Source organism: Mya arenaria, chromosome 7 (assembly GCF_026914265.1).
Source record: "Mya arenaria isolate MELC-2E11 chromosome 7, ASM2691426v1".
In the NCBI taxonomy this organism is placed as follows: Eukaryota; Metazoa; Mollusca; class Bivalvia; order Myida; family Myidae; genus Mya; species Mya arenaria.
The window spans coordinates 47,472,553-47,486,005 of record NC_069128.1 but is presented as its reverse complement, the minus strand read 5'-3'; the positions used below and the strand labels follow the sequence as shown (position 1 = coordinate 47,486,005).

At 32.7% G+C, this 13,453-nt stretch overlaps 1 protein-coding gene across 1 annotated transcript; it reads left to right on the top strand.

Moving 5' to 3' along the window:
- The first annotated feature begins 361 nt into the window (after nucleotides 1-361).
- On the top strand, nucleotides 362-12,909 carry LOC128241845 (uncharacterized). The gene is made up of 6 exons (XM_052958946.1): nucleotides 362-503; nucleotides 7,874-7,948; nucleotides 9,172-9,234; nucleotides 10,495-10,563; nucleotides 11,276-11,453; nucleotides 12,308-12,909. The coding sequence occupies exons 1-6, from the start codon at nucleotides 363-365 to the stop codon at nucleotides 12,412-12,414; spliced, it is 633 nt and encodes a 210-aa protein (XP_052814906.1). The 5' UTR covers nucleotide 362; the 3' UTR covers nucleotides 12,415-12,909.
- Nucleotides 12,910-13,453: the final 544 nt, after the last annotated feature.

Here is a 13,453-nt window from a genome sequence, read left to right as displayed (position 1 = left end):
TTGTTAAAATAGCATTATATTTTAGGCCTACTTGAAAGTATTTTGTAATATTATCATCTCTTGTCCCAGCCATGTTTTAAATGTCACGCATAAAAGTGATATTATAACTCTTTTTAATGGGTCAATTTTTCCTAGTTGTTGAAACGAGATATGTTAGTTAGTTGAATGATATACTATGTCTTTTTAACGCGATACGTAACTCGTTTAAACGAGATACGTTAGTCGTTTTAGAAAGATAAAACAGCACGTATGTCACCTATATGCACCGAAAAATGACGTGATAGTTGATAACAACAATGTATCACTACTGATAGTTTATCAAGAATATGAAAGATTATTTGAAAGCAATATATCTGACAAAAATGGAAAACGGGAACGGTACGATTTCATTTTGTCTTTTTAAAGCGAGTTTCTGGAATTGTGATTTTAGTTCTGGCTATTTTTATGGCTGTTTGACTGGGATATTTAGTGTGCCTTTGCTTGGATTTCCTATCAGGATGCTTGTAAGTAGACAGCCTTGGTATTTATATTTAATTGTTTACTTTAAGCATGTAGTGCGCCTTATCCTTAAACCATTTATAATCGCAAACGATCCTGGCACGTTTCATCATCATCATCATCATCATCATCATCATCATCATCATCATCATCATCTCATCATCATCACCTTTGCATCATCATGCATTCAATGCGCATTATTCTGGCTTAATTATATGAACTTAGGCGCTGCCTCGTTGGGGCTTGAAACTTCGCTGCCGGATACAATATTGTTTATTTTCACTTATTACCCCAAGTTATGACAATTCATAGAGTATTAAAGTAAAACAAATTTATAAATACCTATATCAGATCATATAAAGTGGTCATTTTGTTTTGCCTTACAACAAAAATGTGTTCATGCTTACATCTAGTAGACAACCTATATCAGATCATATAAAGGGATCAATTTAATTGCAATCAAAACAAAGAGTCATTTATGTTTTACTTTGCTTGTGTTTAAACCAAGTCATTTAAATGATGACAATGAGTGTAATCATTATATAAAACAACTAAGACCGACTCACTTTATACGTACATATTTGATAATCGTATTGGCTACCACAATATTAACAGATAACGCGATAAAAGTGGTATCTCCTTTAGGTTAATCTTAATATAACATGTTCACTCATATAGTATCAGTATCACATTTAACTGAAACAACTCTTCATTTACACAACTGATAATGGAGTATCTCAAAACAAAACCATACACCCTACGACCCCCTTGCATACGCATGTAAATAAACATATAGATATGAAATGAAACAATACCAATATTATTATATACATTTATCAAAACAAGAAATGATATATTATAAATGCCACTCAGTGTAAAACCTAAATCAGGTTATATACAATACTGACCACGCGTTTTTTGCCACCGGAGAGTGATTTCGTCATCTCAGAAAATCGTAGCCATATATTCCGCTGTAGCAAGCGATGGTGTGCGTAATCACCGCGTTCATTTCCTGCTACCGCGTACGACGAAAACGCGATGCGGCTGACCGCAAAGAACAATTTACATTGAATCGTTGCCCATGAATGGATTTCACTCGATTGCGAGGGTGAACAATCCCATCGTTCTTAAAGAAATACTTAATACACAACAGGAACACAAAGCATAGTAAAACGATTGAAAAAACATCACACACGTTTAACGAGGGCTTTCGAAATTTAGAGTTTTGTGAATAAGGTGACAATAGCGTCAAAATAGCGGCAAAGCATAGTTTGCAGGGATCCAACTTTGTTTTGAATACAAACCAAGATTTGTAGATTACGGGTTGAGTAAACTGAATAGAATTATATTTATATTATGTTATCCACAAGAGCACTTATGGCCCCTGATTGACCTTTGGACATTATGTAGAGGTTAAAGGGCACATCGTTTCCAGTCAAAATTAAAGGGCCTTTCACTAATAACTTCTAAATCCTTCATTTAATTGACTAAATTACTTCTTACGGTTTTTAACGGCCGTAACATAATTAGGTAATATAGGTCCATATTAACCGTAAATACAAATTATGGTCCTTGGCTGTTTTTTAATGGGGCGTGGTTGGGGTGTTCACTGCTCTTGGCAGTCACATTTGTTACATTTATTACCAACACGAAACCTGGTTATTAGATTGATGTTCACCGTTAGTATGTATCCCTTTATGGGATTGCGTTTGGGGCCCATAGGGTCAAGGTCAAAGCCACCGTTACTAAAAATAGAAAAAGTGAAGTACTACATAACTTAAATTACAGTTGACATAATGTAACCAAACTTGCTATATAGGAATAATTTAAAGAAACCCATCATTTGATTGTCAAGGTCAAGGTAGCTGTTACTAAAACTTGAAAAATGGTTTGTACAGAATAACTTTAGTTAGGGTTGACATTTTAAGACTAAACTTGTTAAAAATGAAGATTTTAAGGAAAGCTTTCATTGAATTGCGTGTCGGTCCCTTAGGGTGAATATATATCAAAATATAGATAGCCGCAAATTGAAGTTTTAGATGCATTTAAAATAAAATACTTAAAATATGAAAAGGAAAAGTATATGTCCGTGAACGTTTTCATACGACGCACTTGAGGTTGAAATTTCATAAAAAAAGTTACTAAACCAAAATATTGATTACTTGAATAGTAGGTAGTCTCCATGTATGTTCAACAACTAATGCCCTTTAATACAAACTCGGTGTTTTGTCAAGGGCTTGGGCCTGGGAATAGGGTAGCTCCACACGATTAGGTTAATGTTTCTTCAACACCAACCAGCATCTCGAGTAGTTCATGTCAAGATGATGCCTACAATAAACGCCTTTTTCCAACATCTTTGAGCATGGCCTACAAAATAAAGAGCAGATGTATACATAGAAAGAAGTAATAAAATGCCACTTAATTGCCACGAGACGTTAAAAGTTTAATGTACATTTAATTTGGCAACTTTATGCCAACATTCAGGACCGACATCAGGGCTTTCAATGCATCAGTTGTAGATTCTTTTACGTTGGCTCACCAGCGTTTGACTTGAATATTTAAAATGACTGGTAGATGCTGGAAATGGGCCATTCTAACTTGTTGCGTCATGATCGAGGATTGGTGCATATGAAGCTCATTAATCATTTTTAAAAGCTTACTCCTAATTCAAAGGAGTATGGGTTTTACAAGTTGCAAGCAAGTAGTCAAGTAATAACACACAATGACTGTCAATTCGTTGGTTGTTGTTTTCAATCTTCGCAAACCAAACAATCACGTTTTGACATGTATGATCAATTGAATTTCTGTGTAATAAAGCTATACACTTAATCATCTAAGATAGATATTTTTTACATTAAAATAATGAATTGTGTTTGGCACAATAAAACACTCAAGCCACAAATGTCCTTATAGGGCAAATTTAATAAACTATAATATATATAATTCAACAATAACACTGGTACATATGCATATTCTTACCAATGATACAGACATCAGCCTTGATGAACCGGTTTCCGAAAATGACTACCTCCTGGCAGGTTATTTCTGGTGATAATTCCGTCCAGTATTTTCCATCGATTGTCGCATAAATAGTGTGTAATTTGATTCACGTGATGCTGAGGCGATTACATCGCTGATAGTTCAGTTGTCCGTTCTTACAAAAAAATGTTTAAATGCAGATGGTTTTAAATTGATCATTAGTTTTATGTACAGCCTCCAGAGGCCGAAAACAATTTTTAAAACTGCACCCTACATTTACAAAGGAGCAGACAACAGGATCTATATGAGCATACATCACCGCAACGTCTGCAGAAAAAAATCGAATTTGTTTTTATTCTTGTTTTCTTGTACTGTTTTTAGTTTTAAAATTAATTTGGGCGGCGGATCCGTTAGCAATTTATCTGAAAAGAGGCCTTAGTAGCTAGAAAGAAAGGATGACCTAATTAGAAATGTGTTTTTGACATTGGAAAGCGGCCATGCTGTTTACATTTTATATCAATAGTTTAGGCTAGTATTAGCTATTTTTAAGCGTTCGACACATAACCTTTATATCGAAAAACTAAGGACGATATAGAAATATAATCCAAAAAGCAAAAAAAAACAACACATTCTGTGATATGAATATTATTGAAGGTGAATATCACTTTAAGCTAGATTGTTATCATTATATGGACAAACATGTACGCAGAAATATATAACCCGATATTTTATCTGCAATTGCTAAATATGACCAAAATTAACAACTTGTTGTCATGTGATAATATGAAATACTGAACTTTCTTTAATGCTTTTCGATGAAATATGGAGTTTTATCAGTGAAATAACAACATTGAAAATTTTCATTACAAAATAAGGAGTGAAAATATCAACTTTCAGAACTACTTTTAAAACCCATTGGAGTTGATTGACGAAACAACTGTTCGAACATAAATATAATGTTATATCATCGTTCAAATGTATTTTGAACTGTTTTTCGTTGTAATACGTAATACGAACTTCCCGGAAAATTCACACAACAACTTACAGATTTACTGATATTTTGTTTACCCCACCCACGCCACTAAATTTTGTCAACAAAATAGCGTGGTCCTCATCATTAATTGGAAATCGGTTAGTCTAAAAGCAAAACAGACTGGTCTCTGACAGTAAGATGACTGAATATCCATGTTTCATGAAACGCACTCTAAAACTTAGAAAAGTGTTTCATATCCGATGATTATCAGCAATAGTTTTGCTAGTTAACACATTCGATCTTTCAAATTTCCGTTCAATAAATGGCGACGTAGTAATTCGGTTATGTATTCACTTAAAAATAAAAGTGTTTTCGTTATTTTTGGAACAAATGTACACTAATATATCTTTACTTATTACTGTTCATAAAATCTTTGCACTAAAAACGAGAGAATAATTAACTATAAAAAAAAATATCAGGGAGATTTTTCTCAACAAACCGAAAACAGAAAATTGACAGCTACGTCATCTGCTATTATACAGTATATATATATATATATATATTTATATATATATAATTTGCGTCAGGGGCGTCCCACGGGTTATGGCGTTAAAAACACCTTTTTCAAAAAAGGGGGTAATTAAGAAAATAAATTAAATACTATCAAAACTTCGAAAATAAGCATTAAAGAAACAGAAAATTTGTTTATTTCAGTGTAAGATCGTATTTTAAATCACTCGTGATCACAGAAAAAAATATATTTACTAGTGTCGAAGCCCCTCGTGAAAATATGTTCTTTTCTATGACACTCTTGAAATAAAATACGCTCTTACACTGAAATAAACAAATATCCTCTATATATTGCTATGCATATCACTATGTTGTAGTTAGTCAAATTGTTTACATATATATTCCACGAGTAACGATAATATTAGTTCAACTTCATATCTATATTTCTCGAAGTTTATGTTGTCATTAAATGCCATTAAGTATTTTCTATGTGCATTGGTTCTATTTGAAAAGTCTCTTATAACTTAAATTTGACTTGACCTGAATCGGTTAACAAGCAAAGAAGTACAAGAAAAGAACTGATAATTTAATAAACTAAACAAAGCTCTGGAGTACAAGAGGTGATTTGACCTAAACAAGGGCTTGACTATAACCATCAGCAGTGACCCTAAGGTATAATTTAGTAATACAAACTAACATAATTGTATATATAATACAAACAGAATCAAACAATTGTGGCCATTCTATTCGATCATCATCAAAATCAAAATCATATGTGCCAATCATCAGGGCAAACATCATCAGCAGCAGATGAAGCAACACCATCTGCAGCAGTAGCCAACCATCACAACCACCACCACCACCTCCCAACCAAAAGCATATTCAGCCTCACCACCCCAACATTCACCAACACCACCGCCGTCGTCATCCTGACATCCACCACCTCCTCGGCCATAACTGAATAACTGTTTATATTACAAATGAAGTTTGGAAACTTCACAAAGGCTCATAACGCTTGCTTTTAGGACAGGTGGATTTTGTAGATTAATTATCAACTATTACGTATTTCATGCGATACGGCGACAATCGTAGTACTTATATTAGACAATTGTCTACAATATATGCCAAAACTCGCCAAAAACAGAGTCGACCAATATGAGTTTTCGCCGTTTTGATTGGCTACAAATCTCGCTAAATACACGAATGGACAATTTTCATTGGCTGTCGAAACTCTTGGAAATTATTTTAAAAGGCTGCCATTTTTTCCGTGTTACAGACTGTTTTGAAAATAGTGTGCCTACTTTAAAACATATTTGGAATAACTACCCTATAAACTACTTCAACTACTTGAAAACCGACAAGATGACCTAACGAGTTACGAAATAAAGACGAAAAGACATACGCCCTATACAGTGCTTTATTCATAGGTATATGCAATGTCAAAACGGATGCATGTCAAAATCGGCAACGTCAAGTCTAGAAAAGCAGACACAGCGAATTATTCAGGGATAAATAAGATTCAATTAAAACTTAAAGTGACACTCTTATTCAAATTCAATGCATACGTATGTATAACAAACATAAATATTGACTGTTAAACCTTTAACTACTTACTAAATAATACATTTATGTAAAATTTTAATTACTGATAATAAGATTGTAACCGTGTATTTAATAGCAAAAAAGTGCAAAAGTATTAAATGATTGGTGAATGCTTAAAGGTTTACTGTGATCTACTATTGTCTCATAAGGTAGAAATACCATGTTGTATGCTCATGTCTTTCAAAAAACAAACGCCTAATCCTTCATAAGAACCATTGTTTTGACATTTATTTATCCTTTTGGGAATATTAAAACAATATTATTGAATGTGGTAAATCTTATTTTGAGTAAGACTGTATCTTTAAGATAAGTTATTGGAATGTATTTAACCAAAATGTCGTATCATACATAATTAATATTATACTTATCCAATAGTTAATTTTATATTGCCGTTTTATTTGTCCTCGGTCAGCAGTATTTGCAGCAATACAGCTTACCTCGGACAAATAACGGGGCAAATATGAAAACAACCAATTAATGATATTATTTCATTGTACCCGAATGAACAGCAGCCGAATGTGCGCTAGACAAAAAATTGATATCGTATATTATGCCGATAAAAATCACCCTAAGTCCTGTTAATTAGTCTTTAGTGTTAATATTTTATTTTTTTTCTGGTTTTGTGCTATATGCTCGTACTAGTATACACATATTATTCATCAGTCTGTATTACGGAAAATTTCCTTAGCAAAGAAATTTGCCTGCGTACCATGCAACAATTACAAATTGCTTTCTAACATTATAACATAGAAAAGAATTTCGTGGTAACATGCCAAACTGACTGTAGTTAACGATCACGTGGTCAACTAACCGAATGAGGCAAACTTTACACGACACTTTGTTATTGGATAAATTTGTATGCAAGTAACATGATAGAACATTTTACTTCAAGCGTAATGAATGCGTGTTGAACACCTTGGGTTCCTTCGATTATTTGTAATTACGATTGTAAAAATAGTCCACCAATGAATTGCAAAATGAATTTTACCGTATATTTAAACGGCCTTGGAGATCTTGTTCGTGTGTGTATGAAGTTATATGTATGTTCACCTTGATTGACTGATCCTAACCTTATAAAGTAACTAATTTATGGTCTAAAATGTAACTAGTCTTAAAACATCGCATAGGTGCTATCAATAGTGATTGTAAAAAACGATTGGCAATGCATAAGAAACTAAAAAATACTCAGAGGCTTATTTTTTTAAACTAATCGGTTACAAAGCTTAAAAAAACACGATTACACACCATAACTTTGGAAGTCCGTTATAGGTTTTTTTACAAAACATCGCTATTTTCTGTTTCTGTTTACAGTTGCCGAAGATCAAAAGGTTGCGCAGGATATGGTGTGCGAAAAAGGAGAATGCACAGAAACATGAACATACCAAGGTAATGGTTTTTTTTCTTTATTGAAGAGCATTACTTCATATCAAACACAACTTATATTGCGTATAAGTTAAAACTTATATGTAGTAGAATGCCAGGTTTTAGTTTAACAACGCAGCGTCATAAAGGGTAGCTAAAGTAGGATATCGCATTTAAAGCTCAGTGCTGTCACGTTATCGTCCGATGTATTGACATGGTCAAAACTAGATCACTTTAAACATGTGTCTGAAATAAACATATACTTCCGCATTGTAATATGTGTCTGAATAAATATATATTTTCACATCAATTTACAAAAAAACAATGTAGAAATGTACATGAATGTCGGGTCTTTCATTAATACTTTTCATTGGTTGTTGGACATCAGGTGATGTACAATTTTCTGCCGACCTGCACGAGCTTTATATCAGAAAAGACCGATCAGGCTCCACCATTTTTAAAGCCTTTCATACCGGTAAAGGATTGAAGAATTCCCTTTATATCATAAATGACGTCGTCATCATTTTAACAATGAAAGTTCAGGTCGGCTTTTGGCGGACTATTGATTCGATTCCTGAGCGCTGTTTGTAATTTTCCTCTGACATTTTAAAATAGAAAAGAAGACCGTCACCTATTGACTGAAAATAACCACCACGTTGTTAAATAACCGAATAAATCAACATTTCCATCGCACCTTGTTATCTAACAGTGTTTGTTTTTTTCAAGCATGAAAGTATAATGTATGTGATTTAATAATGTGTGTTGTAAACCCTGGTTATATTTATATCAGTATAAAAGCGATTGTTAATATACTGGACCAATGAATTCGAGGGACGAATGCGAAAAGGTTCTTAGTGACATTAAATAAAGAAGCAGATAGAACCTTTTCGCTTTCACCCCTCGAATTGCAAACATAAATTAATTTAACGTATATTCAAACGGCCTTGGAGATCGTGTTCGTGTGTGTATGAAGTTATTCGTATGTTCACCTTCTATGACTGATTCTAATGAAGTAAATAGGGTTCATAATATGAAAGGTCTATATTTTTCTCCTAGACGTTCAGCAAAAATTACTGTAGTAAACAAATGCCTATGCGTAAAAAACTCTAAGATTCTCAGATTTTAATATTCTGAAACAAAATCGGTTACATAACTCAATTAAAACACGATCACACACCGTTATATGGAAGTGCGTTATACTTGCTTTGATAAATCATTGTTTTTTATGTGTCTGTGTATAAATTCAGGCAAACACTAGTCCATTCATTGTGCCTGATGAGAAGCCGAATAATGTAGACGAACAGGGAGAGGTAAATGTTTTCTTAATACAAGATCATTACTTCATTTCAAACACATTTTCTGTGCCGTATATGTTAAAACCTGCATGTATAAAATTTCTACGTGCTAGTTGAGCAAAGCAGCGTCGTATAGGGTAGCTAAATCATGATATCATATTGTACGCTCGATGCAGTCACCTTATCGACCCATGTTTTGTAAGAACACCTTATATACTTAAAGTATCTGGGTAGCTATAATATGCGACGTCGTCCGTGGCAAGTTGTCATGTTGAGCAAAAGGCGACAGATGTCTTCTATAAAAAACAAATAAGTCAGGTTTTCATATCGTTATTAGTTTGTTTTGCAATCCTAAAGCATGGTAAAAAATTGCTTGTGTTGTTAACGTTAAGATACCTAAACATTACTGAATTTCTCGGATGATGTCACATTTATGTATTTCGCAACTAAGTGTTGAAATTGCAACGGATTTTTTTATTTTGCTATAAAAATTTCAACATGATGTGTGGCAGTCACTTTATTCTACTGAAAATGTTCATATAACAATATTTGGATGTTTTCTCGCCACTGAGTTTATCGAAAAACAAACACTGTTCAATTAATTTAAGCCAGTTTTACAGCTCAATAAATAAGTTTTAACACACAAATGTTGGTAAGAAAATCAATAAAAAAAATTCCCAATAGAACCTCATTAAGCTACTTGTTGGCACAAATTCGAATATAATATATACTGGTTATATATTTTACGACAAACATTGGTAGAACTTGAAATTCGTCAAGCATGTATGATTTAATTCAAAATAAATTTCAGACATCTCAGTTTAACTTAGCGTGAAACGAATTGATTTGCTTTGTCATTATTTGCCGTTAGCAAACCTACTTGTTTACAGTTTTAAAGAATAAATAGTGTACAACTTTTTGTGCTTATTAATCTGTGGTAGATGAGAGAATGATATGTATCGATCAAAACTATATTGCTTTATAACATGTGTCTCAATAGATATATAGTTGCGCATTAATTTACTGAAATAAGCAATGTAAAATGTACAAGTAAGTCTGTGTTTCTTTGCCTTGACATTTATCGATAACTACTTACGAAAACGAATGACAATGAGTAAAAAACTAAACGATTCTCCGATTCCAACTTTCTTGAATCAAAACGGTTACATAACTTCATTCCAAAGCTCGATTACGTACCATAAATTATGAAGTGCGTTTTGTGTTTTAGATAAAATGTCGTTTTCTATGTTCATATGTAACCTGGTACACTTGCAGACGTCAGAATGGCCCTTTACGCTGTCCAATGAGAATAAAACGAATCTACAAAACCGTGTACGTAATGAGGTAAAAAATTCTTTATTTATGTACATTATTTGAAACATAGATTTTGTTATGTATGTGTTTAAACAAGTGTGCATAAGACATTCAAGGCACCACTTTCATCAGCATCAAATAGAGTACATACTGTATGCTCATTTCGATCACATAATTGACGCATGTATCATGCGATCGCTTTTTCGTCTTTATCTTGGTCACTATAATATTCGACGTCGTCCGCGGCAATGAGTCACTATAAGGAGCGAAAAGTGATAGCTGTTTTTGCATATTTGATCATATAAGTCAATGTAACACATTATAATATGTTTGTTTTGTTTTCTCTCTCATAGTTATCTTTCCCAGTTTCAAAGTAAAACAGACAAGTCACCACACAGGTGTTGGGAAGAAATAATAATAAAAATATATATATATGCTATGACGTCCTTCGGCCCAATTGTTTGAATTACAAATCAATGACTTATTTATTTTTATGATAATGAAAGCCAAAAAACTGTTTCAGTGTTAAAATGCAATATATTTCACCACCTGGACACCAAAGGTAAATGTTGTACTATTGGCAAAGCCAGACTGTGAAAGATAAAGCCACCTTGCACTGAAAAGAATATTGTATATGAGATTGAGCCCTTTAAACTCCTTTTCGCCTGTCGAGCGTCACATATTTATACTTTTGCTGCTGTTATGCTTATAAGTTAAAAGACAAGTTTCCAATTTTCTTTAGAAAATCTACGTTGCACAATGTGAGGGTGAGAAAGATGTTCTACGTAGTTTCAAAACGAAGATAAATGAGAATCTTGAGGACAAAGCGGACACAGCATCGTCCATTATAATTCTGCACCAGTTCGATCAAACGAGAACTAAAAATAGCCTGGGAATATGTGTAAAACATATCGACGAAGGTTAAGTATTACAATAAAAAGTCATTTGTAAATTAAAATATTTTATTTTATTTTGTGTTACTTTTTTCTTACAAGACTTTGCTCGTTTTGTTTCAGTATTCATTTACATATATGTGTATAAGCTCACTTGAACAAACTGTTTATGGTTGATCATTGTCAGTTTGTCCCCTTACCATGCAAGCAACCTTCTTGTTTATACTTAAGCTGTTAAATCCACCTAATATTCGTGACTTAATTAATAGTTATCGTTATTTTATCTTGATTGTTTTAAGTATGCTACGATTAGGATGTATGATATGTAATAGTTACTTCGCCCAATACCCGAGATGTTGAGATAAAACTCGTTAAGTATATATGGGATTGTTTTTATTTTTGCATTTTTTATTGATCTCTGTATCTAAAAACATGTTGCGCAATACACACAAATATGACCGAAACCAATGCTTTGACCATTAAGTATCATTACTGTGTCTTCCAAAATGGGAAAAGAAAATGATACTCAAATATTGTTACTAGTAACAATGCGCAACCTCGGTTTGCTCGGGGGGGGGGGGGGGGGGCGATATGTTTAAAGCATGGTGCGCTTAGGTGCATTTTCTTTTAATATATAAGAGCGTTAAAATTAAAGACATTCTAATATTCTTACCTAAAACCTAAACTTTCAGCTGGACTTTTGAAAAATCATAAGCATGTCCGGGCCTACGTGGAACTACGAGCATATTCATATTATTTACGATACTTACTCATTTGTTCAAGCCTCCTTGATATTTAGAAATAATAGGGAACGCATCAACCGCCACACAATTAAACATAACATTTGTATTGTGTTTTTTGTTTTTGTTTGTTTCTTTCAGATCAACAACTGAAATCAAACAAGGAAAAGATTATTGTTATTTTTTATAACACAGGACAAACTTGTACGGAGACATATCAAGGGGTCGAGTTTTGGTATGCCTTGTAATGTTTAATCGAAAAGAGCTTTCACTACCGCCGCTAAAAACGGTGTTACTTGTTCAAGTTATTGTTTGTCAACCAGCATTTAGTATTATAAATGACTAGCAACGTTATCAAAGTATTTATTGCTAAATAACTTGGATGTTTTGCATTTCAAAATGATATGCTAACAAAAGAGATAGAAAGCTGATTTCCGGAGCAGAAAATGATGGCATTCAATTGTGAAAACTATAAAAATGACAAAATAATAAGAACCGATGAACAATAATGTAACAAAAGACAAACTGTCCTTTGTTCCTATGTCAGTGTAAATGTTATTTAATTGTAATTGATGCTTGTTAATCAATAAGCGCTTTATTCCCTTAATACCTACATGTAGTAAGAAAAAAAAGTATTCTGTGTAAATATTCTGTGGAATTTACTTTAAATCATGCAATAGAGTTCCGATAATAAGACAATTGATCAAACATTAGATATAATTATGATTTATTTTTATGAATACTTGAAGTGTGAATAACTTATTTCTATTATTGAAATAAAAATGAAAAAATCCTAGTGTGTTGTAATTTCGACTAATTTTATGTCTGCCATTGTATTGTATTATATGAATGTGGGGATTCCTTTTATGCTTCACGATGAAATATTGATTTTTATCAGTGAAATGAAAACAGTGAAAATATCAATTTGATATTTTCATTGCAAACTAAGTAGTGAAAATATCAGCTTTAAGAACTATTTTTTTAAAAAACAACATTGTTGTTGCGTTACAAGGATCAAAACTAAACTCGTCACATTTGAACCACAAACAAATGTTACAAAAAAGGAAATATAAAAAAGATGCCTTGGTTTTAATAAAGGTATGTTTATGGAAATAAACAACTTCTAGTTAATTAGAAAAATGATATTCCTAATTTTAAAACGTTTTCTTGAAACTTAAAGCTGAATGCTCAAACATTTATTTTCATACAAAACAAATTACAGACGGAACAAACTGCTCAAACAAAAATGCGATGTTATATAAATGTTTTTTTTATTATTTGTCTTTG